Consider the following 13,840-nt stretch of genomic DNA (forward strand, 5'->3'; position numbering starts at 1 on the left):
CTTCTCCTGGAGCTGCGGATTCAGTGCCATCCTTTGAAATAACTCTTCTCGGAGGAGGGGAAAATCTCTTATTATAGGTCTATTATTTGTTCAGTTTAAAGTCATTAATAAACCATTGTTCTTTTCCATTTTGATTATTTTTTAAATAGAATTATCCAGATAAACTCTAGGTAATTGATGCAATAAAATATTACTGTGAAAATATGTTACAGGTTCAAGGAATACCAGAGGGCTTCAAAGAGTTTATGGAAAAGCGGAAAGAAAAAGGAATGAAATTTTTCCGTGGAATTTTTGAAATCTCTTACAAAGTATAACAAAGTGGTATAACATGTTTAGGTGTTTATGTGCAGATAAAGGTTGTACTTCTCAATGTCATTGTGGGAGGGCTTACATATACTATGGAAACTCATAATATGTTTTAGATTCTAAATTATTTTAAAATCTCTTATTAACCTATTTCTGATTTTTAAAATTTCGATTCCATTTGGAAAAGATGAAATAATCTAAAGTTTGTATATTTTGAAGGTGAATATTTGATAATACTCAATTCATATTGGAACACGGCTTGCCTGTTGTCTGTATGTGTATATCTGATAGAATTTGAACACTTTTCTTTGTAGGCACATGAGGCAACACTGGAAGCCCTAGCCAGTCCAGAGATGAGTGACCGAATACAGCAATTGGAGCGAGAGATCACCAGGTACAAAGATGACTCGAGCAAGGCACAGGCAGAAGTTGATCGTCTCTTGGAAATCCTGAAGGAGGTGGAAAATGAGAAGAATGATAAAGACAAGAAGATAGCTGAATTAGAAAGGTAAGGATAGGAGGCTTAATGGGGGCTCACTAGGCTAGAAGTATTGAAGTAAGATGTCAAAAGTCTGTACTTTGGGGGGGGGCATATTTTTCAGTATGCTCAATTTAGGTTGCTGTTACTCCATTATTTACTTTTTAGTCAGAATCAGTGCAAATTGTTTTTGTTGTAGTCTCTAAGAAGTAATATGGAGTGGGAATAATGGGGAGTTGAGAGACTCCAATATAATTGGTTGGCACATAAAGTGTTCAGTGATTATGAAATTAAAGCTTTCTACTGGTTAATCAAGAAATAGTTACTTGCTTTATATAATGAGCAAAGGAAACCCAAGGTCAAGGAACTAATATTGTATCATTGGTTCAGAACTTATTTGTTGAACTGATGCTCCTTTGGGCTATGAATAGTTAGACTTTTCATGATTTGTATTGTGAAGACACAGACCTATTAAGACATTGATCAAAATTAAAAGAAGGAGCATTAATTTTTATGCCATTTTAGGAGACTTGGATGTGATTTTTATGGAGGTCTAACTTGGAATTTTTCAAACTTGACTTTGTGCAGATTCAACCAGACAGCTTTCAGAAGTTTCTTTGTCTTAAAACTTTTTTTTTTTAAAGATTATTTTAAACTAAAAAGACAGATGCCTCTTTACCTCTCTGGACCCTTTAAACTGCGTATTTTACATAAATTCACATAATTTATTAAAATTAATGAAATTAATTAATTAAAATTGTGAATTTTACATAATTCGCAAAGAAACAGTTCTCCCACTAGAACTTCATTAAACAGAGTTTAAGCACTCACATTCTTCCGATACACAGGGCTGAATGACAGCATGAAGTCACCATTCGATACAGCTCCTGGAGTCTGATCTTGAGGAATCATTGATGCTCATCCTCTGGAAGGTTTAAGAAATGTCCAACAATTCCTTCCATACACTGTCTTGAGTTATACATGCTGAGAGTTACTGGTAGACCTCAGCATTCTCTTTTGGAAGTTATTTCCTTCTGTATCCGCAGAACTTTGATGTTCAAGAAATCAATAAAATCTAACCCTCACAATTATTCTTTACTTGAACAGCATGGGATGAATACCTTCTCACTTATTCTCATTTTGATATCAGTTCTCAACATTTTTGAACATAAGGTACATGGAGCTGTACCTGTAAATTAGAATTAATGAGTTACAGGATCCTCAAATTCCATGTATTGTATTGCCTTCCTCCTTCTTTGTAGTTACCTCTACCTCTGCCCCCATACGCAAGCAACCATGCTTGTATGAATCTATACCTCTGTTGGGTGCGTACCTAAGATTTTCAAATAAGGTCCTTTGATTGCTCATTTGGTATATTTTCAAGATGAAATTTCAAGAGAAGGCTCATCTTTTTAGTTTAATTTTTTTTATATGAGAAATCTACATCTGAAACTATTATTTGCTATTCCAGACAGCTTATATGAAAGCATTCCTGGTTAAGTTTTAGTCATGACACTGATTTTGTGAGATGGACATTATGTGAAGGAGAATAAGAAATAGGACATCTATATTTGATATCCAAAGCACACCAAATAGTGGGTCCTATGGCTGCAATATTTTTCACTTTTTGTAAAAGATTTATAAATAATTTCTTCCCACAAACTATAACTCATAAGATTGAAAAAACACTGCACAATTGGTCCACTGGCCATGGAACGCTGTTATTTTTTCATAGAATGGGCCCAGTTTTTCTTGGCTACTAAAAACAGCAACAGCATAAAAATATTCTCTTAAACTCAATTTTTGCTACCAGCTTTGTAACTTGTTATTGGGTAACATGCTAAGAATGAACAAACAAGAGATTCATAGAAAATCCTAGGATTGTACTTGTGAAAGAAAGCTTGGGGTTCTACTGTGGCATTTTGTGTAAGCAGAACCCAGGAGCCTGAGAAGTTAATGAGCACAGGTAGTAGATGTTTGCTTAGGGCTCATTGGCCACTGTTGTTTGAAGCTTCTCTGCCCGTATGGGATTTATCTTTTGCCCAATGTTGACCCAAGGTCTTCAGTAAAAATGGCCAAAGTTAGGCATGGCTAGCAAGTAAGATTTTAATTTCTCTGATGCCTTTGAATGTCATTTTTATAAGCTGACTTCTGCCTATTCTAGGATATAACCCGTGCTTTTTCGGTCACAGAACAGTGGGGATTATATTCCACCTTTTGTTCCCAGATGTAGTGTTAAGATGCATGTGTCTGGCTGCTGTGTTTCTTACTAACCATGTGCTTCTTGTGTTGCCATTCCACTGTTTGCTTTATGTGGGTGTCCATCTCCCTGTACTTTATCATTTGAATTTGTTCACCTTTCTTTTCATTCGTTTGGTCATGGTCCGATTCCATTGGGGTTTTTGGTCTTTCTCTGTGTGTTTATTTGTGTGTGTCCCCTTTGCCCCGGCCTTGCTGTTTCTCAGAAAGCCAGTCTCCCGCAAATTGTACCCTCCACGCCAGGTTTCTGTCCCTGCACTGTCAGGGGGGTTTATTTGGGACTTCCTGGGAAAGTGAGTGTTAAGTAAGGCTACAGTCTTATGCTGTGAACTGCTGCTGCTGCTGCTCTTGCTACTGCTGGGGCTTGTGGGGACTTTTGCTTGATCAGAATTAAAGAAAAACCAGTAAACTTGGAACCTCATGGGTAAAATCAGTCTGTATTCTCTCTGGTAAGGTTATAATGCAATGGATTATAATTGTGTTAGTCTTTATTTTTAGCCCATCTTTTATGTGACTTCTTTTCCTGGAATATTCTTAAAGTAGCCCCTTAACGGTGCAACTGTAGTGCCACATGTAATTCATTATGCTTAATAAATTAATTTCCAAGTTCAGCAGCCTGCAAAGGACGAAAGTAAAAGGAGAATGTTAAAATTATCGAATTAAAGAAACTTTAGTATTCTTAGCATTACGTAATACTTAGTGAAGAAGTGTAGAAGATATTTTCTTTTTTCAAATGTATAAATATTTTAAGATGTCTTAGCAGTAATTGTGAATTGGATGAAGGTTTCCAGAGTTGATCATTTTTCCATTCAGCAGTTCCTACACATTTTGCTTCATCTCTCTGATTGGGATGCCACAGTAACATTCCTATCCTACATCCTCCCTGTGTTTCCCGTTTCTACTTCTCCTTTTGTCAAGGTACTGAACTTTGTCTTTGGGTAAATGCTGCCGCCCTAGTGTTAATGTTTGCAGAAAGTTTCGAAACACCCCGATAGGTGCTTGTATATGAACAAAGAGAACTTTTCTGTAATATTTCTAGAAATTATGAAGCATACTCTCTAGGATTAAACTTAATGGCTCAATTAAGGTCTTTTGAGCTTTCAGTTTCCTTTAAAAGATTTCTGAAATTTTATGTAACAAAAATAGAAAACCTTTTTTTTCTTTCTCTTTTTGGGTGAATTTTTCTAAAATGTGCTACAAAGGGATATTTCCCAAAGAGTTGAAAACAGATTTTTAAACTAGTGTTCTAGGCAGCATTATTCACAATAGCCACAAGGTACAACTCAAGTGTCCATCAGCTGATGAATAGATTACTGAGATGTGGCATATACTTATAATGGAATGTTATTCAGCCATAAGCAGAAATAAAGTTCTGATACATGCTGTTACATAATTGAACCTTGGAAAACTATGATGCTTGAACTAAGTCAGACAGAAAAAGACAAATATTGTATGATCTCACTTTACATGAAATAATCTAGAATAGGCAAATACATAGAGATAAATGTTGATTAGTGGTTATGGAGGGAAGGAGTGCTGTAGGGAGTTGTTGCTGAAGGAGTATTGAGTTTCTCTTTGAGGTGATGAAGAACTTGAAAATGGGTCGTAGGGACAGTTGCACAACATGGTGAATGTAATTAATGCCATTGAATTGTAAATGTTAATATTTAAAAGGGCCTTTATTTATTTTTGGTTATACGTATTTTTTTTAAACCTAAAATTGAGTCCATGCTGACTCATGGAGACCTACTGTGGGTTTCCTAGACTGTTACTGTTTATGGGATTCAAACGCCCAGTCTTTCTCCTGGAGCCGCTCGTGGTTTTGAACTGCCGACCATGTGGATCACAGCTCAATGAGTAACCACTACACCACCAAGGCTCCTTTCTGAATGTCTTTACCACCATAAAAAATGTGTTCATTAATTTGAATCATAGTTTATAGGCTTTGTGATTTGAATGTTTGGCATGATAGTCTTAGATTTAATAATAGCTGTTTTCCTGAACAATGGAAGTCGTATCAGAAGATGATTTTTTTCTTCTCTCTTTATGGGTATTCTTTTCTTGTTGATTAAAATTCTCTTTCCTCTATTGGTTTGTGAGAATCTGATCTCATGAAAGTGTTTGCTATTCCAAAGTAAACTTTCCGACCTCCCTTCAGCAGGAATGCCCTTTGTTTTTACTGTGCCTTCCCTGTCTCTCTGTGACCCTGCCCTGGGACTGCATGGTGTGAAGGCTCTCTTCCTCTCCCACCCTCCCTTAGATCGTCCTTCTTTAATGTTCTGACCTTCCAGTTATCAAACAGATGGACACTCAGCAGCCACTCACACACTGATTGATTATATGTAAAATGTTTTTATGTTCAGTGTGTGTAAACATTTTAATTTTACTTTTTTAAAGTAATATTAAATTCATGTGCATAACATATTCTTATATAATTGAATGGTATTACATTTAGATATCAGTAAAACAGAAGTATACTTTTTCTCTTTTTGTCGCAATGAATTATTCTATTTTTTTAAAAAACATTTTTATGTCTCTAAAATTGTTATATATGTACCAGTAATGGCATGGCATACTTGAATTGGTGTAATTTTTCTTTGTTAGTGGTACATAAAGCAGTAATTCATTTTTTAAAAAAAATTTTAAATCATTTTATTGGGGGCTTGTACAATTCTTATCACAATCCATACAAAATAGTTCATTTTCTGTGCTTAGCGAATTGATTTGAGGATGCATGTGAGGAGAGTTAATATATTTTATTGAATGTGGGAGAAGAAAGTAGTATTTCAAAATTAACATTTTTAATAGATACTCCATTTTAAATGTGTATCTAACTAAATGTGTATTGATTATTTTAATTAAACATTTGCCTGTTTTAAAAGTTTATGTATTATAGTTTAAATTTTTTAAATTGTTTTCAGTGGAAAAAATGTTGGGCCTGTGTTTGGAATTATTTTATATGTGTGATCAGATTATACTTAGGTATTTGATAGCACAATATATCTTGAAAATGTAATCCTAGTTATTTAATTGGCATATTTGTAAAGTTTTTTTCTAAAAATATTTAATTGATATTCAACTTCAATTTCCCTAAGATCTGCCATGAATAAATTAATATTGAACTGTATAAGAATTGGCATAAACTGCTCTTCATTTTTTGAGGAAAATGGGTTCTTTGAGAATTTTCTTTTAAATGTTTGGCGATCCATTTTGATGGATGCAGTACAGAGAGAATTAGCAGTCAGTATAGTTGCAGGAGAAAGGGGTGGCTGCAGGGGGTGTGTGAGGAATCATAGTGCTTGCACTTGAATAAGAATGAGCTCTGTTTTAAAAAAGAAAAAGCAACAGAAAGATGCCAGAGTTCTAGAACCCAAGATGACTGGTTCTTTAACTGATCCTGCTTGCTTCAGCTGACTTTCTTTCGGGAAACGGCTGGTTTCTTTTGGCTTCCTCCTTGATCAATTTCACTGATTTCGTTTTCAGGGAATAAATTGCACAGCTTTTTATAAGCCAATTCTATTAGATCGTGTTCCCAAAGTTTCTTGTGGGCATAAAACCTTATCATTTGTTACTACAGTTTAATAGGACCTGGTGTTTAGTGGTTACCTACTGGCTACCTTAAATTTTTACTTAAAAGCTGTTGTAAATATTAGAATTCTATACAGTGCTTCCATGTGTAGATCTTTTTCTCCTACATGTATTCCCCAAGTATTATTGTTTGAAGTGAGAGTGAAGCATGGCCCATTGAGCAATAACATCAGTAAAAAGGTAATTAAAGTTGCTCTCTTATTGTCAGGAAGGGGCTTAATATTTTCCATGTATTTATTCATGGCTTTTATAAAACATTGCCTCTGTAGGAGCTTCCTTTCATTGTCATTGTTGCTCTAGAGTTATTGTAACTTCCTTTATCATGACCAAGGAAGATAGAAAAGATCATTGGGGAGAAGAGATTGGTCTCTTTTTGCCTGTGAACACTGCCAGCATTTTGCACTGTTGTACATCTGCTAAATGCCCATGTATGCTACCGAGTCCTAAAAATTGTCATGGACATAAAAAAGTGTACCCAGGTAAGAGGGGAGGTCTTGGCAGATCTGCATTCTTCACCTTGATCTGCCACTTAACTGTGTGTTTGAGAGCAAATGGGGTTCTTTTTCCTCTCTCTCTGATGTAATGATGTAAGTAAGTATCATGTTAAGGCTCATCCTCCATTGTTCTCACAGTAACTACCGTAGATCCTTGTGTATAAGCTCAGTCTTTCTAGCACATTTTTAAATTCAATTTCTGTGGTAAAATTAGGTGCCTCAGCTGATATCTGGGTCAGCTTTTCCTCGAGTAGATACGGTATTAAAAACTCTGGTCTTGAGTACAGAATTAGACCTTTACTAAAATTTAGAAAACATTGGAGTACAAATAGAAACTGTTCTTAATTTCAAGAGACAAACTGTTTGCTTTCTTTATGTAAGATATAGAAAACGAGGACAATCCATATAGCTGTAACCTTTAGAAGTTGGGCTCTTTGGAGGATAATACCCATTTCAGTGAAATTGATTAACTTTTGACAAAAGAAAATGGCCTGTTATTATAAGAGGCAATAATGAACCACAGGGGCTTCACGCTATGTAGGAATATTAAGCATGTTACTTTGCATCTCCTGCTGAGCAACATTGGGAATGAAATTATATTTATAGAGCCATATCTTCTTGTTCATTATTGCTCTTAGATTGCACCATTTGGAATGGATTTTGGTAGGACTTGGAGTGAGCAAAATTGGCTGTGATGAGAAGAAAAAATCAAAGACTGTTCATATTTGAGAAAATGATTTCAAATTCTTCCAAATAAATTCAAGTTCTGTGTTCTATACAGTAACTGAAACAAACACTTTTTCTACTTTTGCTCTCAAATAAAACTTGGATATTCTTAGTGAAGTGGTGTGTTGTCTATAAAACATGGCTGGCTAAACTTGTCAAGTCACATAATGCCAGTTCTAGCTACTAAATGAGAAGGAGAGTCACCAACCGTTCTTTTGTGTTTAAGAAATGGATTTTTCTTTCTGTTTCCTGAAGTGATCAATTTTAGAGACAGTGTTTTCCTTTGGAACCTCACATTGAAATAGATGGTGTAATCTAATGAGAAAATATACTTCTGAGTTGAAAATCTGAAATTACAAATTTTTAGTATCTGTATAGAATCTGTATGGCCCTTACCTGTTCTCTAGTCCCGTGCTTTGTGTTTTGTCGTTGTTCGTGAGTAACGTACTTTCTGTATATTGTCCTCATTAATTCTTTCTAACTTTCTCTTTCGCACTTTCCCTGGATTCGCTGTTCTCTCCAGTCTCACCTCAAGGTGAGTATGCTTGTATTAAAACAAAGCGACTTCTTAAACAAAGCTATGTATTAAAGCAAAGCGTTGTCTGCTAATCTTGTCTTGATCTAATAAAAAGAAGAAATAGCTACTTAGATGAGAAGGGGAGTGAGTGGCTCACCTCCTCTTCCTTTCACTCTGTGTGTAACAAATGGGGTTCCTCCCTGTTCTGGGAAATGACCAATGTCACAGAACATGTTCCAGGAAAGAGATGTCTTGAAATCCAGTTATGAATGAGTGCTATGTATTTTCAGGAGTTAGTAGATTTACCAGAAGAACAGACTCAAAGCTGTGCTTCCTAGGACAGTGAGAGTACTCAGGGGAAGGAAAATTAGACTGACCAGGTTTTGATGGTGAGAGAAGGGGAGACGAGCCATCAGGAGAACAAGGAGGGGGCAAGTAGTGTGTGCAAAGAACCTTTAAGTTCTTCCACTGAGATGTACGGTTATATTCCACCAACAGCCCCCTCCACCCTTAATTTAAGGGCTTGTTTTGTGATTCTGCAGACCCGTAGCACTAGTGATAACAGAAACAATACCACTGCTGTATATCTGTGCCAGATGTACTGTGGTGGGAGTTTTACATATTTTATTTTTGTTCATCCTCTCAGCCTGATACTGTGTAGAAGGATTCATTATTTCTATTTTTTAGTTAAAACAAACAAACAAACAAACAGAAATATTGCACATTCAGTAACTTGCCTATTGTCATTAGTATGGTAAGTCAGAAACACTGATCAAAATGATCCCTAAAGCTGCACTTTCTTTTTAAGCTGCACTTAAAAAAATAAAATAACTACTTTTACATTGGAAGTATGACTGTGTAAATTAAAGGGTCAAAGAATTCCTGATGGAGTTCAGAAAATGAACTTGCTAATGACAACACATACATTTTTTTCTGGCAGCTCTGTTATACCTGTAATGATAATAATTTATAGTTGGTATTTATAAAGCACCCATCTCTCTGATTCTCACAGCCAGCATATGAATTATATAGAAGGAATGATTATTTTTATGAGGAACTAAGGCTCGAGGAAGAGATTTTTAAGGGGTGTTTAAATTGAGGAACCTGAACACTTTCTGGGGAAAAAATCTGTACCTGTGACTGATTTAAAAATACGGAATTTGTGTGGGCTCTATGTATGTTGAAATAAAGCATCCACCCTTCTCTCCTGACTGATCGCTAACCTAATTCATAAGGGGTGGTGTTCGTCTGCATTGTCAATGCCAGAGACTTCCTAGTTTTCTTTTGCTTAAATTTGTATGGAGCCTCCATTTTACATAAACTGTGTCACATAAGAAGCCTTACAGTGGGGAAAAAAAAAAAAGCAGTAGCCTTACAATGTTGGTAGTAAGAGTAGGAGTATGAATACTATCGTTTTGAAGTGATTTATTTCCCACCCAAAATGTTTTCTCTACATCTGTAAACAATTCCTCTTTAGTAGAAAAATACTGTAAGTTCGTTGCCGTGCGTGTGGAGAACTTTGATCTCTTGTTTCTAGCTGGTTGGTGTTTTGGTGGAAAATGCTACCACTTTGCCTTATGTTTTCTCCTTTGTTTGCCGGGTTCTGCTCTCAGTCTGTCTAAATGAGACCCTCTGAAGACCTCTGGAAATCAAGTGAAAGTCTTTGGGTACACATGATTCTTTGTGTTACAAGGTGTGCTCTAGTCATTCTTGCAGATTTGTTTTCAAAACAACGCTGTAGTCTAAGCTGTATTTTCTACCAACTTCATTAAAATCAGTGTTTATCTATATAGTTGAAGAGTAAAAGTTAAAGTTTATTTTGTTCAGACACATTCCCATTCTATAAGTCTCTTTAGTTTGATAAAAAGATTTCTTTATTGATTTCTAAAACGATCTTGGTCAAATGGCAATTTCTTTAATTGTACATTTCAAGCAATATTTGACTGACTTTTGACAATATTTGACTACACTATTGACTGACTTCAATACAAAAAGATACTTGTTACTAAACCCTCATAAGATTATCATTTAACAAAAAAAGAGATATAATTGTATTTTTAAAGTACATAGTTATTTTCTTTCTTTTTTTAGCCAAAATATTTAGAACTTTACAGAGCCTGGGTTCATAGTTCCCAAAGTGAGCTATATTGCCACCTGGGAGGGCACTGGAACAATCTGGGGGGCTGCAAAATCAAGGACCCAGACTTTATCCTGGAATACAGGCTTGCAATTTAGTAGTCCAACACAGTGCAAAAGCTTTTAATTGCCAGGCAGGTGCTGAGTAATTTGCTTTTCTTTTTTTCTGATAAAGGGGTCCTAGGGTTGGGAGCCTATACTCGAGAAAGTTCTTAACCCTATATATAGATCAAGGATGGGCCATTTGGATATTTACATAGCATCATTCAAGAATCATACAGGACAAATGTTTACCCTGTTATGTGGGTGGAACTGCTTCTCTGGTGAGGCATGAATGTTAGCTGCATTGATGGTGTCACAGGCCCGAGTACCTGATGTTTCCCACCTCTGTTTGCAGAGTTCTGCTCATGTGTAGGAGTGTGCATATGGCCTTGGAGAATGGTCTGTTGTTAGTAGCATTTTTTGTTCTGCTTTTCATTCTTTTGGCTTTCTTAAACAACTTGATTGTTCCAAAAATGCATTTCCTTTCAATTAATAATATTGCCTAGTGTTTGATGGATCTGTTTTAACAATAGCTCACACAAAGACACAGGACCCCTAACAATGTTGATGTACATACTGCCCATATGATTGTTATTATAACTACCTTATCAGTATTTAGGACATACCTGCACTAAAATTTTTTCTGGTTGAATGTGGCTAAGTCTAGCGCACGCATGCATGCAGACACGTGCACACACACACACTTTCTCCTTTATAGTTAAGTAAGAATTGCTCCTGTTTGACAGCTTGCAGTACGGGGAGGTCCTCCAGTAAGTACTGAAGGGAGTATTCAGTGTGTTGCTCTGTTGATTCATCCATTTCCAGCCCTGCTCAGGGAAAGTTCTGTAACATAACTAATATTGTATTTATTGGATAGATAATGTGCTTTCTTTGACACGGTACTATGGGCACTACTTTTCAAACTTTAATGTCATGGAAATCCAATGGGACTTGAAATTCAGTCTTTGAGTTTTGATGGGTTTGGGTTGGGGTTTTTGTTTCTGCATTTCTGAAAGCCCCCACATAGTAGCTGTGTGTTGTCAGCTTAGTCTGACTGGCAGAACTTTAGAACACGGGTAAAGAATCAACCTGTTCAGAGTTCATTGCTTTCTTCTCCTTTTTCTTTTGAATTCACACACATAGAATATTCTTAGCCCTGTTGATCTCACTAACGCTACTGCCTGTGTGAACTTACTACAGAAATCTCTTTCTCATCGATTTCTGGACACAGCGGCCACCCTTTGCCTCAGTTACAGCACTTTTAAGGTGGTTTTTTTAAAATCATTTTATTAGGGGCTCATACAACTCTTATCACAATCCATACATACATCAGTTTTGTAAAGCATATTTGTACATTCATTGCCCTCATCATTCTCAAAACATTTGCTCTCCACTTAAGCCCCTGGCATCAGCTCCCCATTTTATCTCCCTCCCTCCCCACTCCCCCTTCCCTCATGAGCCCTTGATAATTTATAAATTATTATTTTGTCATATCTTGCCCTGTCCGATGTCTCCCTTCACCTACTTTTAGGTTGTCCATCCCCCAGGGAGGAGGTCACATATAGTTCCTTGTAGTCGGTTCCCCCTTTCCAACCCACCCTTTCTACCCTCCCAGTAGCGCCACTCTCACCACTGGTCCTGAAGGGATCATCTGTCCTGTATTCCCCGTGTTTGCAGTTCCTGTATGTACCAGTGTACATCCTCTGGTTTAGCCAGATTTGTAAGGTAGAATTGGGATCATGATAGTGGGGGTGGGGGGAGGAAGCATTTAGAAACTAGAGGAAAGGTGTATGTTTCATTGTTGCTACACTGCACCCTGACTGGGTTGTTTCCTCCCACAACCCTTATGTACGGGGATGTTCAATTGCCTACAGATAGGCTTTGGTTCTCCACTCCACATCCCCCTTATTCACAATGATATGTTTTTTTGTTCTGATGATGCCTGATAGCTGATCCCTTCGACACCTCGTGATCACACAGGTTGGTGTGCTTCTTCCCTGTGGGCTTTATACTGGCACAGGGACAAGAGCAAGTCAAATTACCAGCGTATTTAGAGTAAGATACACTGTTTTCATTGGCACCTTTTACCTTGTCACTTAAATTTATAAAAAACATGTTGAGCAATATAAAAGATGACAAATTGAGGGTGGAGCAAGAGATTCACAGATATGAAAACAATGGACTACTTAGTTTCACTGCTTAAATATAGTATTTGGACACCTTCCTTTAAAACCTCCAGTTCGTGGTATCGTACCTGTGCCTTCATGCGCTCTGGATGAGATTGGGGGAAACAGATGAAGGCATCTGGCAGTTGGGAGATCCCTATCTCTAAGGAGAACAAACTGATACATACACATTGGTTGTGCGGTCTCCACTGGTGAGGTTGTATTTCACCTTAGCCTTCCAGCTTTTGTCTGGGATGTCAGACGTAAAGAGCATGAGCGCCGAAGATCCCAGAACTAGTATTCCTGTTTGCAAGCAGATTTCCTATTTAAGGTCCCAGTTGAATAGGATTCAGGAAGTTGACCTGACTTCTGTCATGGACAGGAAGAAATTTATTCATTACAATTTTTTACCTTTTATTTCCCCCCCATTAAACCAAACTCCCATCAAACTCACTGCCATAGACTTGATTCCAATTTCTAGCAGCTTTTGTAAGACAGGTAGCACCGTTGTTCAGGGTTTCTGAAGCTGCACATCTTCATAGATGAAGTTTCATCTCTCCCCTGAGGGTTCAAGTTTGCAGTAAGCAGCTGAATTCCTAACCACCAGGGCTTCTGGTGAGGTCTCACTGTCATGAGATTATTTTTTTGTTTCTGTTGTGCTTAGCACTTGTTGCTGATGGCCACCGGTTTTGGTTTTTTTAAGATACTAGATAGCTTTTTAGCCTAGAAACGTGCAAGTTTTAGTGTTTTTATGAATTTTTTACTTCAAAAATCCCTTGAGAAGCATGTTACAAACTTAACTACTGTATATACTTGTGTATGAGCCGAATTTTTCAGCACATTTTTTTACCCCCATGGAAGCATGCTCACCTCAACTCCTCTTGGTGGTACATGTGGAGGTGGGGGACAAAAAGGCAGGAGAGAGCTCTCGTGAGGTTTTATTTCTAACCAAAGCTTATATATCTTTGGGGCCATGAAAGCCCTCTGATTACAGATAACAATGTACATCATGAGAAGGGGTTGTAACATAGTCAATACAAGCAATAGGAGGGGGATGACCTAGGGGTGTATACACAGTAGTTCAGGGAGGGAATAGGGGTACATATATTTTTTTTCCTTTATTTTTAAT

At 37.0% G+C, this 13,840-nt stretch overlaps 1 protein-coding gene across 9 annotated transcripts in view; it reads left to right on the top strand.

The window, feature by feature from the left end:
- ERC1 (ELKS/RAB6-interacting/CAST family member 1) overlaps positions 1-13,840 on the top strand; it is a 482,416-nt gene that overhangs the window by 196,658 nt on the left and 271,918 nt on the right. For 7 of the 9 annotated variants that reach the window (XM_045295888.1, XM_045295890.1, XM_045295889.1 and 4 more), the window contains 2 exons: positions 621-814; positions 8,375-8,386. In XM_045295888.1, the coding sequence (XP_045151823.1) occupies positions 621-814; positions 8,375-8,386 (206 nt within the window). The remainder of the gene's footprint in view (positions 1-620; positions 815-8,374; positions 8,387-13,840) is intronic. The other 2 variants (XM_004710293.2, XM_004710294.4) reach the window with 1 other exon arrangement.

Source organism: Echinops telfairi, unplaced genomic scaffold (genome assembly GCF_000313985.2).
Source record: "Echinops telfairi isolate 266 unplaced genomic scaffold, ASM31398v2 ScPeMD7_6273;HRSCAF=7185, whole genome shotgun sequence".
In the NCBI taxonomy this organism is placed as follows: Eukaryota; Metazoa; Chordata; class Mammalia; order Afrosoricida; family Tenrecidae; genus Echinops; species Echinops telfairi.